This window comes from Staurois parvus, unplaced genomic scaffold (assembly GCF_062004578.1).
Source record: "Staurois parvus isolate SC_StPar_1 unplaced genomic scaffold, SC_StPar_1.0 ptg000286l, whole genome shotgun sequence".
Classification (NCBI taxonomy): Eukaryota; Metazoa; Chordata; class Amphibia; order Anura; family Ranidae; genus Staurois; species Staurois parvus.
In genome coordinates this window covers 108,815-134,489 of record NW_028318082.1, presented here as the reverse complement: position 1 = coordinate 134,489, position 25,675 = coordinate 108,815, and the positions used below count along the sequence as shown (strand labels likewise).

Sequence of the window (25,675 nt, the reverse complement as noted above, 5' to 3'; positions counted from 1 at the left end):
GCTGCAGGAGGACTTTACCTACTTGTTCTGCCTCATTGTGTATGACCTGGCTTGCCTCCCACCGTGCCTCAGGACTTTGTCCACGTTGTATGACCTCAGCCTGCCCTCTGGACTCTGCTTATTGCCTTCTTTCTTTTACTTTCTTGGCCTCAACTTGACCTTCTGTTTGTGCCCTGACTCTGCCTCTGTCTCCAGATCCAGTACCAAGTTATTTGTGTGCTTGGTTCCTGCTTCATGATACTGGCTGAAACACAGATCTGGTATGGCCCACAACTCCAGAATTTGTGCTACTCTGTGTCCTCACAATCTCTGTCTCCACCTTCAGGAGTGTTGTGCAGGAGATGCAAAAGAAGCCCTGTAATCTATTCAGTCTCTGTTGGATCTGGTGAGGAGATCCAAGTGAACAGTCACCCATTTATAAAAATGGGGCTATACGTTCATGCAGAAGGGGGTTTGGAGGAATTAATAGACCTCTGTCCACAATCTCTATGGGCTGAGTGAGAGTAAGGACTTGAAGGCTTGCAGGCACTTACTACTGAAGTGGATGAGGAGGAGGGGGGTGGGATTCCTCTGACCCCTCCCCAGACCTTCCATATTGAGTCAGGAGCAAACTCTGGCGATCTGTGAAATTGCTAACAATGCTGTCAAGGGCAGTACAAAATTGGCAATGTCCCTCGAGGGTCAAAAAATGTAGATGCTTTTTGGACATCAGACCCGTGCCAGACACAAATTTACACCACAACTAAAACACAAACCTGCAGACATTTGTTCCAACCGTTTAATCAAAAGCAGGCCTATCTTGGTGGTGGATAGATCCCCTTAGAGAGAATCCACCCATTCTGACATGGTCTGACAGTTTAAAGACACTGCTAACAGAGGACAGAGGGCAAAACCATGTTGAGCGACCTGGGATCTATGGAGGGACCTGGAAAGCACTAACACACAGAGTACACTCAGATCTGGATATCACCATAATGCAAAGACCAATGCCTGAGCTCAAGTTAAGGAAAGGTCAATACGAATAGCTTCTATGTAGAGTCTAACTCAAGCAGAAAACCAGGGAAAAACTAACAACAACAAAAACAAATCCATCCTTCTAGAACACTAGCAAAAACCGAGGTACTAGAAAGAGGGAGGCTTATACTGGAGGTTGGCTTACGCTCATCAATTACATTACAATCTGACTGTACAATCCCTTTTAGATATACCAACAATTATGTAGTACAGTTTGCCAGTGTCCAATCCTCTTGTATGCAGCAGTGTAATCCAACTGTATTTGAATTCCAGTGTCCTTCAATAGACAAGAATGAGAACAGTATTCCTTTTCAGAAAAACTTAAATAATTTTGATTTGTCCGTAAGAACAACTCAAAAGTTTTCTCTTTTTTTATTAGTTTTATGAAAGCCAATTTATCTGTTATTGGCACTGACCTTTAACAGGAGATGAAGACAGCTAGAATTTTAGTAAATAGTTGAATAACTGTGCCTCAGTCAGATGCTAAAAAAATGCAAAATTACATAGCAATGTAACAGTTACCTTTCACGTTTTTTCACTTTATCATAAGCAAGGCCTTCCAGATGTGCCCATACATCCTCTTGCTTGTCTCCTGCTGCTTTATGGGAAGCTCCTGGATTGGATGCAGCATAAAATGTATGAAGCACAGGTAGGACCCACACCCATTCATCAATACTGGCATCTATACATTTCTGACACAACATCCTTAAATAGTTATCCATCCTGTAACAAAAAAACAGATATTATTGACTCATTCAACTTAAAGTATGTCTAAAAAAAAAAAAAAATGTAGATTTTCGGTCCCCATTTTGCTCGTGTTCATACCACTCCACCATTCACAAAAAATTATATATATATATATATATAAATATATATATATATATATATATATATATATATATAAACACACACACGGGTTAAAATTTCGAGTCCAGACCTACTATCCGGTCAAAAAACGTACTCTCCACCAGTTGCCCCACCCAACCTTGCCCAAGTCTGCCCCCTAACCCCACCCCCAGCCCACCCCAAACCCCACCCCTGCCCCCAACTTCACCCCCTTAAAGCCTATGAAATTACATTTTTCTATAGCATAAATAGTCCAAAATATAAAACTGTAAACAGTAATGTATATCCCAGCTCCCCTGTACTCCATTATGATATATGTATACAGTAATGATTACTGTATACATGTCATATCACTATAATGGCGTACAGGGGAGCTGGGATATACATTACTCAGTAATGTATATCCCAGTCCCCCTGTACTCCATTATAGTGATATGACAGGTATACAGTATGTATATCCCAGCTCCCCTGTACTCCATTATAGTGATATGACATGTATACAGTAATCATTACTGTCACAATCGCAGCGTCAGACCCCAGACCTTCTCACCAAACTTGTGACCGAAGGACTAGCCAATCTAAAACCGCAATGTGACGTGCGTAACAATGCCACACCCAGCTGCACCCTGCACAACGATTTTCCAGCTAACGGATCACAATCGAGTACCGGCAGCCTGGGCGATTGTTACTGGGTCGGGTTAATTACGCAATTAACCCTTCACACTGCCACCACCTCCTTTTTATACAGAGAAAGAGGAAACTCAGCGTTATCAGCTATAACACTATAATGATTGGAATAATCGTCTGTATAAAACGGTCCGCAGGCCAGTTATACAGAGGTTTAAACAAACAGTAGCGCTCTCTTTAGAGGCAGGGATTCGTAAATTGCAATACAGAGCTATAGAAACAGTTCAACACTTTCAGAAAGAAAGATTTATTACTAAAAGGTCAAACGGATGCAATAAAATATTTACAGAAAAAAGATATAACTGAGATATATATATAAATCTACAAAGAACCATAGCACAGCAAAGAGATATCAGAGAGAGGTGAAAGGGTTATGGTACTTGCCAAAGTCCTGGGTTAGCAGATCCAAGTTTCAGAGCAAGAGGGCACGTGTCTCCCAGGTGGTATTGATGTTATAAAATGGGAGACGTCTTCAGCTTAACTTCTCTTAGGCCTGACAGCCTGTTTTTAATGTTCCCAGCAGGGGGTGTCTCTGACGCCACGGACCAATACCTCATGTAGGCGTGGAGGTCTGGGTGGCGGCCTAAACTAGAGCCAAAATCTTGTGTAGTTCATATTTGGGCTCATAACTTTTCCTGTGCACAAGTGACATCCCACCCGCGGGTAGATTATTATGCAGGCAAGTTTGAGGATTGATTGGATATGAATTATGAACGTGTATGCTAAACAGTTCACAAGATCTATTTTTCTGCTTTCCTGTGTATGCGAGACAAGTCGAGTGACCCATCAAACCGTTCGGCTCCTCCTAGCAAATCTGACAGTATGTCTGGTTTTTAGGTAAGTCTCTCATATTCCAAGATATGAGACAAAAGGGAAAAATGGATTTTAAGGAGTGTTATCTGATTCTGTCACCTACGCTGAGTTAGGCTCATTAGGTCAGAATCCCTTTCAACTGAGAGAGCTGGCCTGATCTCTTCTGAGGTGTGAAATGGCACGGGTTCTCCCAGACAGCCAGGCACCTAGCTCAGAGATGCCTTGGCCTGCCAGTGACCCACAACCAGCACACACACACGCTGGTCAAATTTCTCCTCTCAGAGAGGGAGGCGGAGGGGAGACATAAGGGAGAAATGGATACTCTTAACAAAATGGAGTCAGCGTCCTTCACTGTGTGTTGCACACGTTTGCGACACCTCCCCCTCCGGTAGTTGCAAGGGAGGGAACTACAATTTCCCTCCTGACGCAACCGACCTCTGCTCAGAGGTTCACCTTGGGTCAACCTGGTACCGCTGCACTGCGGGAGGACCAAGCTCCATCTGAAAAGGAATCTTTTTCTCCCCGGCAACACTGCTGTACCGGCCAAGTGAGTGGTCACGGGTGGGCACCAGTCGGCTGTGGCTATCCGAATACCGTGGCAACTGCCGGGGTGCCCACTTGTTCACAAAACACTTATGCTAGCAGGTGACACCCCTGAGCCGATTAATATGTAGCTTCTTGTCGAGGTAGAGAAGGAGATTTCCCTCTCCCATCTTCTTCCTCAGGCCTAGGATTACATCTGGCCCAAAGGCAGTGGCACCTGTGGGCACCGGAACCGGACAGACGAAGTCTGGAACTCGCCTCCCAGAGGTGTCCACAGGTACCTTCATCCAAGAAGAACAGTCCTCTTTACCTGCTAGCATTTAGGATACCAGTTCCTCCAGTTTCCTGTCTGCTAGGTCAGTCACAGGTCCAGCTGAACCATGATAGGTGTCTTACCATAGCCAGCTGCACACACGACTGACGTAACCTGCTTTTTGGCCTGGGGAGCATGCCAGGCCACCACTGCCTCAGTCTCCCCATGCCCAGACCTCTGGGGGTCTCTTCCTACCGGTGGTTCCCAAAACTGAACCACTGACATACCCCTTTGACAGTTACCATTCTCGACTGTCAGACTAGGCACAGGCTGTTTGTTCCTGACTAGTGACAGGGGCCCAAGTTGCTCTTCCCAGACAGGGCCGAACACCGCAAGGCCCCTAAAGTGGGCAACTGCACCCAGTTCCACTCTGCATGGCAGGTCATTCCTGACCCCTGGAGAGGTGGTAGATGTGTTCTCAACCCCAACTAGCTTTCCTGTAAATTCAGGCAAGCCACATGGGATGGTGAAGGCTGTCTCGTCCCGAGCCTCCTGGGTTAGAGATGGTGGCCCATACCCCCTGCTCAGGTCCATGATGGTTAAACAGCGGGCACCTTCCGGATGCTCCGTCACCTCATGGCCCCCAGGCATGGGGTAGGCCTCAACCACAGGGCTGGTGCTCAGTTTTCCAAGGTCCTCAAAAAGCCTGGTCATCTGATCCTGTTTGAGGACCGAGATTACCGGGAAAGCCCAAACTCTAGTTGACCCCTGGATTCCGGACTTCGCCATTCCCTCTGTTTCTGGTCCATTCAGCCTGCACCTCCTGGGAGAGAAGGTTGGCGGAGGGCAGGAGGGAGGCATGCATTCTGCCATCCACCTCCTGAACCGCACGGTGAGCTCTCCCCAGGTTTCCCAGAATCCAGCCACCACCTATCATAGGCATTGCCAGCAGCTTCGGAACCTGAGTGGAAAGGAGAGGTGATTGGGGCTGAGGGCCACAGCTCCCTCTCTGAGATCCGAGGATCAACCCCAATAAGACCCCTCGCACTTCCCATCCAGGTATGCTGTCATCGCCTAGGGCACATGTTTGTCTGCCTGTTGACACACCATGACAGGTCAGCTCAGATGCTTTCAGGCTTCCAGCCCCCTGTGGATAGGCCATATATCCTGTCAGGCCTGTGTTTACTCTCCCCAGTAGGGGAGCGCACATTTAGCCAGAGGCTGAAATCCCCATATGAATGGCTTTCCAGGGCTGCCTTACTCATGGAACTAAAAGTCCCAGCTAGCTGGCCTCTGAAGGTCCTTTGTGGATCGCTTTTCAGTGCCGCCTTATGGGTGGAACTACAAGTCCCAGCCGGCTGCCCAGTACCATGCAAGGCTAACGGCTGGGCACTTATCGAGGCACAATCTTTTGGGCCTGGGCATGGGACAGGCCTATCCAGATCATCCCTTTGCTCAGCCCCCAGAGATTGTACCTCTGCCCCTTCCACAGCACTGTGGGTGACCCCCAACAATGAAAATGCATCATTTGTTTCATCATGACCATCATAAACATCATTAGCATTACCAACAGTATCATCAACATTACTGACATTATCATCCTCATTGTCATCATTACCATTATCAACAGTCACATTTATAATATCAATGACACATGAGTTCAATACCTCCCCAGGCAAGGGCATTTCTTCTCGTCCTCCACCTAATGGAGAATCCTGTAGCCCCACTCCATTCCCAGCCCAATCTCTCAGTTCATGCACAGGCTGCCCAGACATTACCCCAATATCTGCGCACAGTACCTTGGCATGTTCAGAGAGTTCCAGGGGGCCCTTCCGGGTATTCTCGGCAGGGGCATAATAAGAAACAAGAGTGCCTAGATCAGCACCCAACAAAACAGGTGTGGGAATTTTCTCCGAGACCCCCGCCTTCCTCCTCCCCCTTCCCGCACTCCAATCTATGAATACCTTTGCACAGGGTATGCGTGAACGGGTCCCCCCAACTCCTGTGAGGGTAAGGAACTTTCCTGGGATGAGATTTCTTTGCTCAATCACCTCTGGCCGGATAAAGGTGACTTCTGCCCCGGTGTCCCGGAAACCAGTTACAGACCGGTTGCCCACAGTGACTGGCTGCAAGTTGGCGGGGGTTACCCACATCTTCCTGCGAACGTACAGCACGGAGGAGGAGTTGCTGGCCGGCTGGCCAGATGATGCTGTCTGCTTCTGCTCAGGACACTGCGTCCTGAGATGTCCGGCTTTCCCACAGGTGAAACATCTGCGGGTGTCAGGCAGGGATGGCTTGGCTCCAAGCGCTGCAGGTGTGGGCAGAGGAGAAGCTTGACTCACCGACGTAGGAGAGGTTGCTAGGGGCGATTTCCCCCCTTTCCAGCTGTTCGGAGGAGCCTTGTGAGGGTCAGACACCCGCGTATGAACGAAGGTATTGGCCAAATCGGCTGCAGCTTTAGTAGATGCTGGCTCTCTCTCCAAGACAAACTGTCTGACGTCGGCCGGGCAAATGTGCAAAAGTTGATCTCGTATCATGAGATCTTCCAAAGACTCGTAGGAGTCAGCTTTCAGTCCCTTAGTCCACTGTTGGAATGGGGTGCGTAAGCGACTCGCCACATCCGTGTAAGAGTCCCCAGGTCCCTTCTGCATGGACCTGAACCGCTTGTGGTACACTTCCGGGGTCATCTGGTACTTCCGGATGATGGCATCTTTTAAAGCTTCATAATCTTCGTCCTGCCCCTCTGGCATTTCAACAAATGCATCCAGAGCCTTGCCTCATAGCACTGGTGTCAGGTACCAAGCCCATTGTGTCTGGGGCACATGGTACTGATGGCACGTTTTTTCAAATGACAGTAAGTACGTGTCAATGTCACTATCTTTTTCCATCACTGGAAACTTGGCTGCGCCCACAGCCAGAGAGGCATCCCTGTGCTCTAGGGGCCCAGGGTTCTGCACCTGTCACTGGGGCTGGAGCCTTGCCATCTCCAGCTCGTGCCGATGATCAGCTTCCCTCTGCACCGCCTCTCTCTCCGCCGCTCTTTCAGCTTGGCGTTCCTCTCTCTCCGCCGCTGCTTGGCGTTCAAGAAACTGCAAGTAGGCCATAGGATCCATCTCCATGATGCGTTTCAGGGCTTCCTGCACCTGAGGAGAGTCTCTCCTGTTTACAGGCACTCGGGTGCTGGCCCGCTCAGGCGGTGGTGTGACGATACCACTCGGTGATCTTCCAGTGTCAGCCTCAGTATGCCCATCCTGCTAGGCTGTCTCTGAGCCACTAGGATTGAGGGTAGCGGGAACCCCTTCATGTTCAAGTTCCCCCGAGTTCTGATCTGCTCGGATATCATACTCCAACAGATCACTAATCAAATCTTTTTGCGACCGACGTCCAATCCTCGTGAGGTACATTCTGCCTTCAAATCACCTTTGCTCATTTTCTCGTATTCTGCAGTGCCAGGCATAATTGCAAGCAAAGATAGAATAGAAAGTAGGAAAAGGAAGGAGCTGCTGCTATATGTGTCTCTCTCTCTCTATATTTTATATATATATATATATATATATATATATATATATATATATATATATATAAATAAAAAACACGCACCGCTTGTTTCTAAGGACTGTTTCCATAAAGGTTACAATCCTTGAGTAATGTATATCCCAGCTCCCCTGTACTCCATTATAGTGATATGAAATGTTGTATGCAGGTGAAATTCGAAAAATTTGAATATCATGCAAAAGTTCATTTATTTCAGTAATGCAACTTAAAAGGTGAAACTAACATATGAGATAGACTCATTACATACAAAGCAAGATAGTTCAAGCCGTGATTTGTCATAATTGTGATGATTATGGCTTACAGCTCATGAAAATCCCAAATCCACAATCTCAGAAAATTAGAATATTACATGCAGTCAATAAAACAAGGATTGTACATAGAACAATATCGGACCTCTGAAAAGTATAAGCATGCATATGTACTCAGTACTTGGTTTGGGCCCCTATTGCAGAAATTACTGCCTCAATGCGGCGTGGCATGGAAGCTATCAGCCTGTGGCACTGCTGAGGAGTTATGGAAGACCAGGATGCTTCAATAGCGGCCTTCAGCTCTTCTGCATTGTTCGGTCTCATGTTTCTCACCTTTCTCTTGGCAATGCCCCATAGATTCTCTATGGGGTTCAGGTCAGGCGAGTTTGCTGGCTAATCAAGCACAGTAATCCCACGGTCATTGAACCAGGTTTTGGTGCTTTTGGCAGTGTGGGCAGGTACCAAGTCCTGCTGGAAAATGAAGTCAGCATCCCCATAAAGCTTGTCTGCGAAAGGAAGCATGAAGTGCTCCACAATCTCCTGGTAGATGGCTGGACTTAATGAAGCACAGTGGACCAACACCAGCAGATGACATGGCTCCCCAAATCAACACAGACTGTGGAAACTTCACACTGGACTTCAAGCATCTTGCAGTGTGTGCCTCTCCATTCTTCCTCCATACTCTGGGTCCTTGGTTTCCAAATGAGATGCAAAAGTTGTTCTTATCAGAAAAGAGGACTTTGGACCACTGAGCAACAGACCAGGTCTGTTTTTATTTAGCCCAGGTAAGACGCTTTTGATGTTGTTTGTTGTTCAGGAGCGGCTTGACAAGAGGAACATTTGAAGCCCATGTCCAGGATCCGTCTGTGTGTGGTGGCTCTTGATGCACTGACTCCAGCCTCAGTCCACTCCTTGTGAAAGTCCCCAACACTTTTGAATGGCCTTTTCCTGACAATCCTCTCCAGGCTGCGGTCATCCCTGCTGCTTGTGCACCTTTTTCTTCACACTTTTCCCTTCCACATAACTTTCTATTAATGTGCTTTGATACAACACTTTGGGAACATCCAACTTCTTTTGCAATTACCTTTTGAGGCTTTCCCTCCTTATGGAGGGTGTCAATGATGGTTTTCTGCACAACTGTCAGGTCAGCAGTCTTTCCCCATGATTGTGATTCCTACTGAACCAGACTGAGAGACCGTTTAAAGGCTCAGGAACCCTTTGCAGGTGTTATGGCTTAATTAGCTGATTAGAGTGGGACACTTTGAGCCGAGAATATTGCACCTTTTCACAATATTCCAATTTTCTGAGATTGTGGATTTGGGGTTTTCATGAGCTGTAAGCCATAATCATCACAATTATGACAAATCACAGCTTGAACCATCTTGCTTTGCATGTAATGAGTCTATCTCATATATTAGTTTCACCTCTTTAAGTTACATTACTGAAATAAATGAACTTTTGCACAATATTCAAATTTTTCGAGTTTCACCAGTACAGTACTTACTGTCCCCCCGAGTCCCCCACGGCGGTGGAGAGGGTGTCTCCTCTCAGCGAAGGAGAGCGAACCTCTCCTGCACCTGTCCCCTCAGCGGCGGTGCCGCAGAAGCCAGAAACCGGAGGTTGTAAACCGGAACTCGGCTTCACAATGAGGCTTGGAGCGCACGTGCAGTCGCTCCATGCTTCATCTGTGCTCGCTGCTGGCCGCTCACCACAGAGGAATTTCTCCTCGCATTTGGCAAGCGGCTTTTTCCAAGCCCTGTATGTATGTGTATATATATATATATATATATATATATATATATATATATATATATACATACACACATACATACATACATATATACATATACACGCATACATATACATACACAAACAATCCAAATCATTGGATTCATGTGTTCCAATCACCTCTATGGCCACAGGTGTATAAAAGCAACCACGTAGGCATGCAGATTGCTTTTACAAACATTTGTGAAAGAATGGGTTGCTCTCAGGAGCTCAGTGAATTCAAGCGTTGTACCATGATAGGCTGACCCCTGTCAACTGTTAGTGGAAGCAACTAACAACAGCAACTCAGCCACGCAGTGGTGGGCCACGTAAAATGATGTGGGGTCAGCGCATTCTGAAGCACACAGTGTGCAGAAGTCGCCAACTGTCTGCAAAGTCAATAGCTAAAGACCTCCAAACTTCATGTGGCCTTCAGATTAGCAGAAGAGTGCATAGAGAGATTCATGGAATCAGTTTCCATGGCCAAGCAGCTGTATCCAAGCCTTATATCACCAAGTGCAATGTAAAGCATTGGATACTGTGGTGTAAAGCACGCTGCCACTGGACTCTAGAGCAGTTGAGATGTGTTCTCTGTAGTGACTAATCACGCTTCTCTGTCTGGCAATCCGATATAGGTATCGTGATTTGACGGTTGCCAGAGGAACGGTATTTGCCTGACTTCATTGTGCCAAGTGTAAAGTTTGGTGAAGGGGGGATTATGGTGTGGGGTTGTTTTTAAGGGGTTAGGCTTGGCCCCTTAGTTCCAGTGAAGGGAACTCTTAAGCCGTCAAAATACCAAGACATTTTAGACAATTCTAGTTCCAAAAAGACTGCGCACCAGTGGACAAAGCAAGGTACATAAAGACAAGTTTAGGGTGGAGGAACTTGACTCGCCTGCACAGAGTCCCGACATCAACCCAATAGAACACCTTTGGGATGAATTAAAGCGGAGACTGCAAGCCAGACCTTCTTGTCTGACATCAGTGCCTGACCTCACAAATGTGCTTTTGGAAGAATGGTCAAACATTCACACTCCTAAACCTTGTGGACAGCCTTCCCAGAAGAGTTTAAGCTGTTATAGCTGCAAAGAGTGGGCCAACTCAATATTGAACCCTACTGACTGAGACTGGGATACCATTTGTCAGGAATGGACTCAGCACTGGTGGTGGGACTCACCTGCCGTGTGGGCTGCAGTACCAGGGCTGACCAGTGGGTGCTCTCAGCAGCCAGAAGCTCACTCCTGTAGTCAGCCAACACCTGGGCTGATTGCAGGAGGTGTATTTAAGGAATGACCAGGCCTGTGATCAGGGCCTTGGTGTATGTTTCCCATGAGCCCCTGTACCTGGTATCCTGTGTTCCTGCCTCGTTGCTGACCCTGCTTGATCCTGACCTCTGCTTACCGTCTCCTGTTGAACCCCTGGCTTGCCTGACCATCCTTCTGCCTGATCCTCGGTACCGCTCTGCCCGCTACCTGCTGAACCTGGCTTGTGACCCCGACCATTCTCTGCTTGCTCCTCCTGTACCACTCTGCCCGCGTGATACCGATCCGGCCTGTCTGACTACGCTTACTTCACCCGACGATCCATCCATCCCGCACGGATCACCTCTAGTAAGTCTGTCTGCCTCTTCCCATCAGACTCTGTTCCTGCACTCCCCTGCCAGTACTCACTACCACAGCCGGACGCACTCAGGGGTCGCGACCTGGTTCCAGTCTGCACCAAGTCCATCCCCACCATCAGGGGCCCTGGTGAATAGCAGGCTGGAACTTAGACCCCGCGCCCTGAGGAAATCCGTGCTGTGGGCTCGGCCTGCCTGACCGCTCCACCTCTCCAGCCCTGACTGCACTGGTACCTATTAGTTTAAGGTTTATTGCGCCTGGTTGTACATATTTATGTAAGTGTTGAGTTTGATTGTTTGCACTGCGTTTATGTTTGTGTTGTCTTTACTAAATTATATTGTGTTACACGCTATACCTGAAGTCTGTGTTTCCCTGTGGCGATCCACACACCTCTTTTTTTTGCAACAATACATGGTGGAGTGTCATGAACATGCAGAAGTAAGAGCACAGACAACAATAATATAAGTGGCAGGATATAAGTGCAATCATTAAGAATGACGTGTATACATAAACATAAATTGTAATATACTTATACTCGGAGTTTTCTAAATCAACTCAGATAAACCATGTGCATAGAACAGTGATGAACAAACAAAAATAAATTAAATAAATAAAATATAAAAATATAGTATATATAATATATATATAAAATTAATGTCCCAAAAAGTGACTTAGTGCTGAAAAAATCTTCAATTAATATCGGTGACACTTGTGAATCCTCCCTCAAGTGAAGATATGCGCTCACCTCATAGGAAGCCTGCAATTAGGCTATATAAGCTTGCGGTTCACCTCCTTTGGAACCTGCTTGTTAAGAACTCCTGTTATAAGATATCCATGGTATGCGACATATGCTATGGAATGAATCTCTTGAATCAAATCCCCCTGATGAAGCCACGTGACCAGTGGCGTAACGCGTAGGGGTGGGACTGTTAACGTCACTCGGAGGGAGTCAGTCCGTTCACCGGATCACGAGCACACAGCTCCGGCAGCCAGCGGCAGTCTGGGATCGTATCTGTACTACCACTATCCGCACACATGTGAGTGCCATACCTTAAAGCAAATAAAAGTCAAGCTTTTAAACGATAAAGCACCATGTCGAGATCTTTTTTATATGTGGAGAACCGCATGGAGATGAAAATATAGAGGTATAGCACCCTCTGGAGAAGAGATTCATTCCATAGCATATGTCGCATACCATGGATATCTTATAACAGGAGTTCTTAACAAGCAGGTTCCAAAGGAGGTGAACCGCAAGCTTATATAGCCTAATTGCAGGCTTCCTATGAGGTGAGCGCATATCTTCACTTGAGGGAGGATTCACAAGTGTCACCGATATTAATTGAAGATTTTTTCAGCACTAAGTCACTTTTTGGGACATTAATTTTATATATATATTATATATACTATATTTTTATATTTTATTTATTTAATTTATTTTTGTTTGTTCATCACTGTTCTATGCAAATGGTTTATCTGAGTTGATTTAGAAAACTCCGAGTATAAGTATATTACAATTTATGTTTATGTATACACGTCATTCTTAATGATTGCACAAAAAATTTTTTTTTATAAAGATATAAATTATTATATATTGATTGAAGGTTGAGAGCGCAACACTAAATATATTTTCATTTCGCGTTTTGCCACATTGGTAGTTATGTGCTAGAGGTTTGCGATCCAATACTAGAAATTTTTGTCTGGCTCGCAAGATTTATCATATATTCAAGGCAGGATATAAGTGTTATGTACAGGTCAACAGATATGGAGATCTTATTTATGGGTCAGAGAGTTTGGGGTATACAGTTTATAGTTAATATGATATGAAATATTGATGCATTTTAGATAATCATGTTCCTCACCTTACCTCGCCCTGTTCTGTCCCCCTGTGGCCACAAGGAAGGTTGTTAGCCACTGGATAGCAGCACCTATGATACATTGAGAAATCCTTTTCTTGCATAAAGTGGTCAAATTGTAGTTAACTGTATTTTACACTAAATTGGATATTCTATGCACACTTTGGTGTTATACTTTTATTTGATTCAGAATACTCCTATCCTCCTGAAGAAGTAGACAGAAAAACTTTACTACCTCTGCTCTAGTGATTGAATTCATTTAAATAATGGACCACACAATTATGTAAACCAATGATAGTCACTGCTATAATGTAAGGTATGTAGGGTATTAAACTATACGTGAGGAGGTGGAAAGTCAGAGGTATTTTTGGTGCATCCATCAGGACTCGTTCACACTGTGAGCGGTAATTGGCATTTTTACACCCTGGACTAAAGCCATTCACCACAAGGCATTTCTATGTTCCCCATTCACATCAAAACATTGGTGTGATTTGCGGTGCAGTGCAGTGCAGTGTGGAATAATGCACACATTTTGCATTTTTACACAGCACAGTGGATGGCACCGCATGTCAGAGAACTGCGGCGCTATGCATTCTGATGCTGTGTGGTGACATGAATGAAGTGTAACTGTGTGACACTTCAAAAAATGTTAAGAAAAACATCTTTGGAATTTGAATCGCACATGCATCCTTGAAAAAGTGAACTTTGTTCTTGTGCAAAGTAACCTGACATATGCAAGATAATATGTGATGCATAGCATGTAACTATGAAATTGCAATGGGTCTTTTTCATATGATTTTAACCAGGAGAATTTGTGAATGTTAACAAATGTTTCTATTTTTATATGTAAAAATAAAAACTGGAATGCTTTTAGTCATTTGTGGGTGTTAAATACTTGCATATCACAAATATCCTCCTTTTTTAAATCTGTAATTTTAAATTCATATAATAGTGCCTTACACTTTTAGACCCCAATGGGACTTCAAAAATATACAGTAGCAATTAAAAAAAAAAAGATCTACCTATTATCAATACAAAGCAGCCCTTGCTCTCCAATCAAGAACCCTTGCCTAGGTTGAAGTTATGCCATCAGTCTGCTCTATATGGAGAAGGCATTTCTTCTGTGCCCTTTCCCCATGTTGGACCGTAGTATAACTTTGTAGCAAGTCATAAGATGAGAGGCGTCAGCAAGGGCCAGATATGTGCACATTTGTGAACACAGACAAGAATACCACAGAAACCAGATTTACACGATTGTGGAATCTCTGAGCCAGCATCTCTGCCCAAGAGGCAAATGCTGATCATAGATGATGCCCACAAAAAATGGCACCAACCTTCTGGAAAAAAATGCAGAAGGCAGCTTTATCAAGGAATTACTTTTATCTCTCTGTAATATCTGTATATTACAGTTGTGCATTATTTAGCTTGCATAAAAAAAATATATTTTAAATTAGGGCCACTTTGAGAATAAAAGTATCCTAGTAGCAGAAAGTACGTATCAGTTTATCAATTCAAAGATGGTTATTCCAATTATTAAAATGCTCTTTGGTGACATTTTTTTAAGTTCGCCTCTTTTCTATGTACAGTTAGGTCCATATATATATTTGGACACAGGCACAACTTTCAAACTTTTGGCTCTGTATGCCACCAGAATAAATTAAAATGAAACAATCCAAATGAATTTGAAGTGCAGATTTTCAGCTTCAATTCAAAGGGTTGAACATAAATGTCAAGTACAAATTTTTGGAACTGCAACCATTTTTATACACGGTCCCTCAATTTTAAGGGGCTCAAATGTAATTGGACAAATGAATATAATCATAAATAAAATGTTCATTTGTAATATTTTGTTGAGATTCCTTTACTGGCAATGACTGCCTGAAGTCTGGAACCCAAGGACATTACCAAAGACTGGGTTTCCTCCTTTCTGATGCTTTGCCAGGCTCTAACTGCAGATGTCTTCTGTTGTTCTTTGTGGGTCTTTCTGCCTTTAGTTTTGCCTTCAGCAAGTGAAATGCATGCTCAATTGGGTTGAGATCAGGTGATTTACTCGGCCATTGCAGAATATTCCTCTTCTTTTCCTTCAAAAGCTCCTGGGTTACTTTTGCAGTGTGTTTTGGATCAATGTCCTTCTGTACTGTGAAGCGTTGTCCAATCAACTTTGCTGCATTTGGCTGAATCTGGGCTGAGAGTATATTTCTAAACATTGCAGAATCCATCCGGCTACTTCTTTCTTATCAATAAGCACCAATGACCCACTGCCACTGGAAGCTATGCATGCCCATGCCATCACACTGCCTCAATCATGTTTTACAGATGACATTGTGTGCTTTGGATCATGAGCTGTTCCAAGCCTTCTCAACACTTTTTTCTTCCCGTCATTCTGGTACAGATTAATGTTAGTTTCATCCGTCCAAAGAATGCTTTTCCAGAACTGGTCTGGCGTTTTTTAGATGTTTTTTGGCAAAGTCTAATCTGGCTTTTCTATTCTTCAGGCTTATGAATGGTTTGCACCTTGTGGTGAACCCTCTGTATTTGCTCTCGTGAACTCTTCTCTTGATTGTAGACTTTGATGATGATATGCCAACCTCCTGGAGAGTGTCCTTCACTTGTCTGGATGCTGTGAATGAGTTTTTCTTTACCATAGAAAGGATCCTGCAATCATCCACCACTGTTGTCTTCTGTGGACATCCATGCCTTTTTATGTTGCTAAGCTCACCAGTGCGTTCTTTCCTCAGAATGTACCAAACTGTTGATTTGGCCACTCCTAATGTTGCTGCTATCTCTCTGATGGATTTATTTCATTTTTGAAGCCTTACAATGGTCTATTTCGCTTGCATGGACAGCTCCTGTGAACGCATGATGTAGGTTCACAGCAATATATACCAAATGCAAATAGCACACTTAGAAGCAAGTCCAGATCTTTTACCTGCCCAATTGATGAAAAAATAACAAAAGGAGTAACCAACACCTGGCCATGAAACAGCTTTTGATTCAATTGTCCAATTACTTTTGGTTCCTTGAAAAAGGGGGGATGGCAACTCTTAAGAGCTGTAATTCCTAAACCTTTCCTCCAATTTGGATGCACATACCCTCAAATTAAACCTGAGAGTGTGCAATTATATCCATTATAAAACTATATATTGAATATGTTTTGGTAAATACCTGAAAACATCTAAAATTGTGCCTGTGTTCAAACATATATGGGCCTAACTGTACTGTATATGAAAAACAAAGAACTGGGAATGGTGTGATGGACAGGTATCAAAATACATTTTCATTGTATCACAAGGTACAAAAAACTTAAATGTAAACCCAATATAAAAATCATATTTTTTTAATAACATTTTGTGATAACTTTGTCACCCCACAAGACTGCCCTACACTTGAACAGCAGCATACAAAGAGTTAAGATAATTAAAGACAAAGGCAAGACTTTCTCAAAACAATATTCAAAAGTACAGTATGTGAGAATGAAGGTAAAAACCTTGCAGATTGCACAGGCAGATATAGATCAGTTATTTGAAGTACGTGCCCTATGGGTATCCTCCTATAAACCCCACTGTGTCCTCAGCTTTTTAGCAAGAAATGCAGAGCCCAGGAATAGAAGGGAGGGTGTCTGTGTCCTATACTGTATTCCAAGAGATGGAATTTACAGATAGGTATAAATTCTTTTTACCTTAATCGTACAGTACAGGCTTGATAATCATAGATCCAGAGATGTCCCCAGGCAATGGTGGGCAACAACTAAGGAAACAGAACTGTGCCAACAGGCCTCATGACAAAAATGGGTCAAGTGACCCAGCTTCAGAGTGCCGCAGCAAGAACCTTGAGGACTAAAACTACATCTGAAGGATTGGATGTCCACCTGGTAGAACTTTGAAAAGGTATGAACAGAAAACTAGGTGGCAGCCTTAGCTGGCCAACAGAGGCTTGATACGCAGGAAATCCCAATAATCTGGTGGAGTGAACACATTATAGTGCAGGAAAAGTCTTGTTTCTTACAGTGTAAGCTCTTGAGATGAGTTGTCTTACCCATCTATCAATGGTGGATTTTGAGCTAGGTCCTAGTGCTAGGTTATCTCTTGCGAGGTCCTGAGGGTAGGACGAATAGGAAGTCTATTTTCCTGATAGAAGAAGCAGCTCTGAAATACACTCTTATGGCTTGAACCATGTCCAGGCAGGGAAGAGAAAGTTTCTTTGAGTGCTTTGGAGTAGGGCACAAATTGTGAAGAATGAGGAATGGCTCTTTAGAAACTTAGAAAAGTGATGGCAGAAAAAAAAGACAGACTGAGACGTTCATCAAGTCTGCCTGTTTTTTTTTACTGACTTTTTTGTCCGAGTATAGATAACAAGCGAGAGCTGACAACTCAGAGACAAGTCTGACGGATGGGATAGCCACTAGGAAGGTTACTTTGTAGGAAAGACCATCCAAGGGGATTTCCTTGATGGGTTCAAAAGATGGTTTCTACAGGGCAGAGAGAACCATATCAAGCTTCCAGGGAAGCACAGGAAGCTGTAAGGGAAGTCGGACCTGAGAAACACCTTGAATAAAATGTTTAAATAGGGGAATGCAAGGCCAGAAGTCTTTGGAAAATAATGGGCAAGCTGGAGAAACAGTCATGGCCAAAAATATCTGCACCCCTGCATTTCTGTTAGACAATGCACCGCTTCACCCAGAGAACTGTTGCAAATACAAATGTTTAGGCACGCTCATATTTAACAATGTTGTCTTTTTTTGTATTGGTATGACACAAAAAAGTGGAGAAAAAAAATGCCAAATCTGATACATTCCATGCAAACCCCCCAAAATTATTGGCACCTTCTCAAAATTGTAAGAAATAATTGCATTCAAAGTTTGTGATACTCTTGTAATTAGTAATTAAACTCACCTGCATCAATTAACAGGTGCTGACAATATAGAAATCATATCGGCAACCAGTTAAAATGGTGAAAAATTTTCCAAACCTTTCTGTTGTATGTCTGTGTGCCACATGGAGCATGGAAAAAAGAAAGAGCAGAGAATTAGCTGAGGATTTTAGAACAAAAATTGTGGAAAAGCATGGGCAATCTCAAGGTTACAAGTCCATCTCCAGAGATCTCAATGTTTCTGCGCCCACTGTGCACAACATTGTTAAGAAATTTACAGACCACGGCACTGTAGATAATCTCCCTGGATGTGGATGAAAGAGAAACACTGATCAACGAAGAACTGTTCGAATGGTGGAGAAAGAACCTTGATCAACTTCCAGACAAATTCAAGCTGGCCTTCAGGCACAGGGTACAACTGTGTTAGCTCGCACTATATGTCTCTATCTGAATGATAAGAGACACTATGGTAGGAGACCCAAGAGGACCCCACTGCTGACACAGAAACATAAAAAAGCCAGATTGGAGTTTGCCAAAACTTACCTGAGAAAGCCAAAGTCCTTTGGGAGAATGTGCTGTGGACAGACGAAACAAAAATACAGCTTTTTTTCATAAAGCCCATCATTCTACAGTTTTTAGAAACAGCAATGAGGCCTTTGAGGCTGCATTCACACTTGAGTGATTTGTAGCTTGAACCTCAAAGCTCCAAAAATGCTCAAACTTAAAAAATCAATTCTTCTCTATGGTGCCTGTTCACACCTGATCACGGGAACAGGCATCATAGAGAACAATGCAGCACAGTGGCTAAATGGTTAGCACTTCCGTCTGGCAGTACTAGGGTCATTGGTTCAAATCCCAGCCACAACACCACCTGCTTGGAGTTTGCATGTTCTTCCTGTGCCTGCGTGGGTTTCCTCCCACACTACAAAGACATGCAGGTAGGTTAATTGGATCTAGTCTAAATTGGCCTTAGTATGTGTTTGTATGAATGTAAAGTTAGGGACCTTAGACTGTACGCCCCATGAGGGTTAGGGACTGATGTGATAGTTAATATATATATATATGTAAAGTGCTGCATAAATTGACGGCGCTATATAAGTACTTGAAATAAATAAAACAATTGATTTTTCAAGTATGAGTGTTTTTGGAGCTTTAAGCTTCGATATTTAAGCTACAAATCGCTTAAAGTGTGAATGCAGCCTTAAGAAAAAAAAATACAGTCCCTACAGTCAAGCATGGTGGAGGTTCACTGATGTTTTGGGGTTGCTTTGCTGCTTCAGGCACTGTATGTCTTGACATTGTGCATGGCATTATGGCATTATGAAATCTGAAGACTGCCAAAGAATTCTGGGGTGTAATGTAGGGTCCAGTTTCAGAAAGTTGGGTCTCCATCAGAGGTCATGGGTCTTACAGCAGGACAATGACCCAAAGCACACATCAAAAAGCACCCAGAAATAGTTTAAGACAAAGCGCTGGAGGGTACTGAACTGCCCAGCAATGTGTCCAGATCTCAATCCCATACAGTACATATGTAGAGATCTCAAAACAGCAGTTGGGAAAAAAGTACCATTCCAATCAGAGACCTGGAGCAGTTGGCGAGGGTGCCAAAAATTTTGTCCAGTACATTTTTGGGGTTTTCCATGGAATGTGTCAGATTTGGCTTTTAGCTTCTCCACTTTTTGTGTTATACCAATACAAACAAAAGAAATAAAAAACTGCAACAATTTTCTGGGCAAACTGGTGCATTATCTGACAGAAGTGCAGGGATGCCAATATTTTTGACCATGACTACACGTAAGGCATTTGATTCTCTCTCCTAGGATATTTATTTTGTCTTAAATGGGTATTTCCAGCCCACTTTGTATCTTGGCTGAGAGCCCTGTACCATAGTCCCTCAGCTACTCTGATACCTTTCCTGCCAATCTCCTCCTTTCCCAATTATTAGAGGAACACGCCAGGGGTGCCCCCAATCTCCCATACTCCTTTTTTAGCTCCAGAACCTCTGCCACACCTTATTAAATACAACCCAGACATCAAAGAAATTGCTGTCAACCTTACATTGTTTTAGGTCAGTGTGTCTGCTGTCAATCTACTTTAACCCAAGCCCATGCTACTCTACCAATATTATTATCCATGCTTGCACAGTTTTCTACTATATCTAGACTAGTGGTAAATTAAAGTAAATATTCTGCCCTCAACATCTTCCTCCCTGATGTCAAAGTCATTTTATTAAAACAAAATTATAACTTTGCTTGGTCAATTATTAAAACAAAATTATAACTTTGCATGGCCCATCTCCCACCTCAATTGTTTAGGAATTTGCCTTACCAGCTCGTAATCATCCACTCTAGGAGATCAACTATATCCCAACTTTTTGGTGTTTAAAAGCTTTACTTTCGTCTTAGTTAATGCCGTAAAAATGACAGTCTTACCAAAGCTTTATTTATTCCGTACTCCCTGTTTCCATTCCTTCCTACATTCTTAAATCATTCTAGAACCAAGTCTTAAGATTAGTGTAAGGAACCACCTGGCGGTACCTCTAGCAGCCCACTGGTCAGGTTTCCCCAGTGCGTGGAGTCTAAGTCCCGGTCCGCTTGTTCACCAGGGCCCCTGATGGTGGGGATGGACTTGGAGCGAACCAAGACCAGGTCGCGGCTCCTGAGTACACCTACCCGTGCTAGAGGAATCCGCCAGAGGTTCCTGCAGGGTGAGAGCCTGATGTGAAGAGGCGGATATGCCAGGGCAGGGTGGATGGATGGATGAGCAAGAGCATGGTCAGACAAGCCGAGTCGGTAGCCGTGGGAGCAGTGCGGTACAAAGCAGTGGGCAGAGAATGGTCGGGTCACAGGTCAGCAACAGAAGATCAAATCCACAAGGGGGCATCCAGGAGGGAGGTCAGGCAAGCCAGGGGTCAGAGCAGGAGAGAACAGCAAGGTCAAGAACAATCCGAGTCAGCAAGAATCACGGTAACAGGATCAGGAACACAGGGAGACCAAACAGCAATACCTGTAAGCGCAGGGCGATTTAAATATCACGCCCTGCGCTGTCATTGGTGCCAGGCGCGCACCCACGGCTCCGAGTGCGCATGCGCGGGTTCTGTCTCCGCCACGGCCGGCCAGGACCTAGTGCCCGTACACTAGCGTGAACGGGCACATTGCGCCTGCGCCGAGCCGCGGATCATGGCGGCTCCTGACACTGCCCCCCCCCATGGGCAACCTCCAGGTGCCCAACTGAACTCTCCACCGTGGGTGACTACGATAAAACTCCCGGATAAGCCTGGGGGCATGAACATTTTTGGCCGGTTCCCATGAGTTTTCCTCGGGACCATAACCCTTCCATTTGATCAAGAACTGAGTCTGGCCCCCCTTTTCCAGCAGTTCAGGATTGCTTCCACCACAAATTCCTCCTACTCCTCAATGGTTATAGCCTCTGGAGGTCTGGACTCCGGATCCGGGAAGGGGTCTGGCACAGCTGGCTTCAGAAGTGATACATGAAAAACTCTGGAAGAACCAGTTCATACGCCACTTTGTTAATCATTCGTTTCACTCGGAATGGACCCACAAACTTCGGTCCCAGTTTCTTTGATGGACAAGACATTTTCAAATTTGTTGCTGCCAACCAGACCTGATCCCCAGGTTGCAACACTAGTTCCCCCCTTCGCTTCCTATCGAAGGTTTTTTTGGGCTCTTGAAATAGCATCCTGAAGCACCTTGTTATTGGTAGAAAAAAAATTGAGAGTGCTTTGAGTGGCAGGGACTGAACTTTCGGCAACCAGATCGGGCAGGAATGTGGGATGGAACCCATAGTTCGCAAGGAACGGAGATTGCCCCATGGCTGAATGGTTTGCGTTATTGTAGGCAAATTCTGCCAGTGGTAGGAGTGCCAGCCAATCATCCTGCAGGAAGGACGTGTAGCATCTCAAGTACTGTTCCAGTGTTTGGTTTGTCCTCTCTGTCTGCCCATTAGTCTGTGGGTGGTAAGCGGAGGAGAGAGACAATCTGATACCCAATGCTTCACATAATGCCCTCCAGAACTTCGAAGTAAACTGCACTCCTCGATCCGAGACGATGTCTTCAGGGACTCCGTGCAACCTCACTACTTCTCGTATGAAGATTTGCGCAGTTTCAAGAGCTGATGGCGTGTTCTTCAAGGGTAGAAAGTAGGCCATTTTTGACAAACGGTCCACGATCACAAAGATCGCGGTGTGGCCCTGGGACAGAGGAAGCTCGACTATAAAGTCGATCGCAATCATTTGCCACGGTCTGTCGGGAATAGGTAGTGGGCGTAGCAGACCCCAGGCCTTGCTCCTGGATGGTTTGTTCCTTTGACAAATGGCGCAGGACTTAATGTAGAGTTCACAATCCTTGATCATGCTTGGCCACCAGAACGTGCGCTGGAGCAATTCGAGAGTCTTCGCCAGCCCGAAATTACCTGCCATCGGATGATCGTGGCAGTGTCCCAGGACCAATGTTCGGACCTCTTCTGGTACCACGATTAGTCTTTCCTTCCATACGAGTCCTCCCTTGCTCTGGAGGGACAGCCCAGGTAGGGTTGGCATACTCAGGGATGCATCTTGCAGCCTAGAACGTAGCTCCGTCTGGAGGGCAAGAAAGTTCCCCGAAGACAAGATGGTATCTGGCTTTGGAACTTCCTCAGGATCCTCAAACATGCGCGAGAGGGCGTCGGGCTTCGTGTTTTTGGAGCCCACCTCACTTGGCGTGGTCGTAAGCATTTTGCTGTTCTCAAATACTCTAGATTCTTATGGTCGGTAAAAATCAGAATAGGATGCGTGGCTCCTTCCAGCAGGTATCTCCACTCCTCTAATGCGGTCTTTATAGCCAACAGTTCTCGATCTCTAATGTCGTAGCTCCTTTCTGCCGGTGAAAGTTTCCTCGAGAAGAACGCCACTGGGTGCAGAAGTTCCTTGGTGCCCTTCCTCTGGGACAGGAAGGCCCCTACTTCATTTTCTGAGGCATCTACTTCCAGGGCACAAGGCAGAGTGGAATCAGGATGACTGAGGATGGGAGCGGTAGTAAATAATTTCTTTAGAGACTCGAATGCTGCCTGAGCCTCGGGCGTCCATTTGAAGCGGACCCCTTGTTTGGTCAACTGGGTAATGGGGGAGACCAGACCAGAGAAGTTCCTGATAAACTTTCTATAAAAGTTAGCAAACCCAATAAAGCGTTATATGCCTTTCTTATCCGTGGGTACTGGCCAGTCCAAGATCGCCGAGACCTTCTGAGGATCCATCGCGACCCCCGTAGTGGAGATGATCAGCCCCAGGAATGCAATACTGTGCTGCTCGAAGCTGCACTTCTCAGCTTTGGCATACAGACCGTGTTGGCGTAATTGTTCCCACACACTTGTCACATGACCCCTATGAGCTTCGAGTGAGGGAGAGAATATTAATATGTCGTCCAAATAGACAACCACGAAAATATCAAGATAGTCTCTGAATACATCATTAATGAAATGTTAGAACGTGGCCGGGGCATTGCAGAGTCCGAATGGCATGACCAAATACTCAAAATGGCCAAATAGAGTACGAAATGCCGTTTTCCACTCGTCCCTCTCCCTTATATGCACCCCTCAAATCTAGTTTTGTAAAAATGGCTGCGGATTGCAGTCTCTGGAAGAGTTCTGGGACCAGGGGCAGTGGATAGCGATTTTTTATCGTGACCTTGTTTAGCTCGCGATAATCAATGCAGGGTCTCAGGGACTTATTCTTCTTTTCTACAAAGAAGATTCCGGCCCCTGCTGGAGAAGTGGAGGGGCGGATGAACCCCTTTTGGAGGTTCTTGTCGATATACTCCTTGAGAACCCCTAATTCTAACTCGGACAGGGGAAAAATTAAACCGAACGGAATCTCTGAGCTAGGTAGAAGGTCAATGGGGCAGTCATATGTTTGGTGTGGAGGCAGGACGAATGCCCCCCGTTTGCTGAAGACATCCAGGAAACTGTGGTAGGCCCAAGGGACGACCTGTCTTAGATTGGAGTCTCCATCTGAGCATAGGAGGAATTGGGGAGCTGCGGGGCCCGATGCGTGGCAGTGTTCCTGACAATATGGGGAGAGGAACTGAATGGAACCGGTTTTCCAATCAATCTGGGGGTTATGGGCCCGCAACCAAGGAAGCGCCAGAATGACTGGGAAAAAGAAGAGACGCTATAGCGTCTAGTCGGAGGAACTCTCGATGATGACCCGCTACCGTAGTAGAAATAGGGGGACTCTCTTGATCTACCAACCCCGACTTAATTCGTGATCCGTCGGCCAAAAATATGTTAAGGCCCTGTTCTCTAGTCTGGAGGGGAATTTTCTGCTGATGGGCAAAGTTTAAGTCCATGAAGCAACTGCATGCTCCGGAACCAATTATAGCTGTCACCTCCACGGTTCTTCCTGGGAGCTGGAAGGAAATAGGTATGGCTGAGTAATTGGACTGTTTATTTTTTCTTCTATATCTGCTGAAAATATTGGAGGCAGACTTACTCGCTTTCAGCGGACAGGAACGCACCATGTGACCGGCTTCTCCACAGTACAGGCAGAGGTTTTTGGACCGTCTCCTCTGGCGTTCCTCGGACGATAGAGACGGCCGAGCCAGTCCCAGCTGCATGGGCTCGTGGGTATCCACAGGTTCTGGAGTCCGGTTCCCCTCTAGCGTACGTTGGACTGCTCCCCGGAAGGGTGCCCATGTTGTTCTCTGACCCTGGCTGGTTCTTTCAAACCTGCGTTCCCGCAGCCTGCGGTCTATCTGAATGGCCAATGAAAAAGGATCCTCCAAAGACTCGGGTAGACCTACTTGGGCTAGCTCGTCTTTAAGAGCTTCAGAGAGCCCTACGCGGAATTGGTGGCGTAGGGCGGCGGCATTTCCACCGGGTGTCTCCCATCCACCAACTAAATTCTGGCGCATATTCCTCCGCTGCCCAGCGGCCCTGTCTAAGGGAGTATAGGGCTGATTCTGAGGAGGCTGCCCGCTGCGGGTCATCATATAGTATGACCATTGCATCAAAAAAGTCTGTTACTGTTTCTAGGTGTAGATCGTGGGCCCAATCCTCGGGTTCATCCTGGAGCAGGGATATTATGAATCCCACCTTGACTGACTCCGTGGAAAACATGCGTGGCTGCAGGTTGAAATAGAGGAGGCATGCGTTCCGGAAGGCCCTGAAACGTGCTCGGTCCCCGCGGAAGCGTTCTGGTAGTGGAACGCGGGGTTCAGAAGTAGGCAGTGCGATTAAAGCTCCCATGGATGGTCCTGGAGATTCCCCGGACGGGGCAGGGGAGGCCGGGCCCTGGGAGGTGGTGCAGTCAACGTCTGGATGCGGCTTTCCAGATGGGTATATCCATCTTGCAGCGTCTTGACGGCTTGGGTCAGGGCCGCCAGGTGCTGGCATATGTCTTCCAATGGGGAGGGTCCTCTTGCAGACTCTGCCGTTTGGTACTGTAAGGAACTGCCTGGTGGTACCTCTAGCAGCCCACTGGTCATGTTTCCCCAGAGTGCGGAGTCTAAGTCCCGGTCCGCTTGTTCATCAGGGCCCCTGATGGTGGGGATGGACTTGGAGCGAACCGAGACCAGGTTGCAGCTCCTGAGTACGCCTACCCGTGGTAGAGGAATCC

General features: G+C 45.6%; 1 protein-coding gene across 1 annotated transcript in view; it reads right to left on the bottom strand.

Moving 5' to 3' along the window:
* RNF213 (ring finger protein 213) overlaps positions 1-25,675 on the bottom strand; it is a 454,388-nt gene that overhangs the window by 338,552 nt on the left and 90,161 nt on the right. Inside the window, exon 9 of the mRNA XM_089682127.1 lies at positions 1,537-1,737. Coding sequence (XP_089538253.1) covers positions 1,537-1,737 — 201 coding nt within the window. The remainder of the gene's footprint in view (positions 1-1,536; positions 1,738-25,675) is intronic.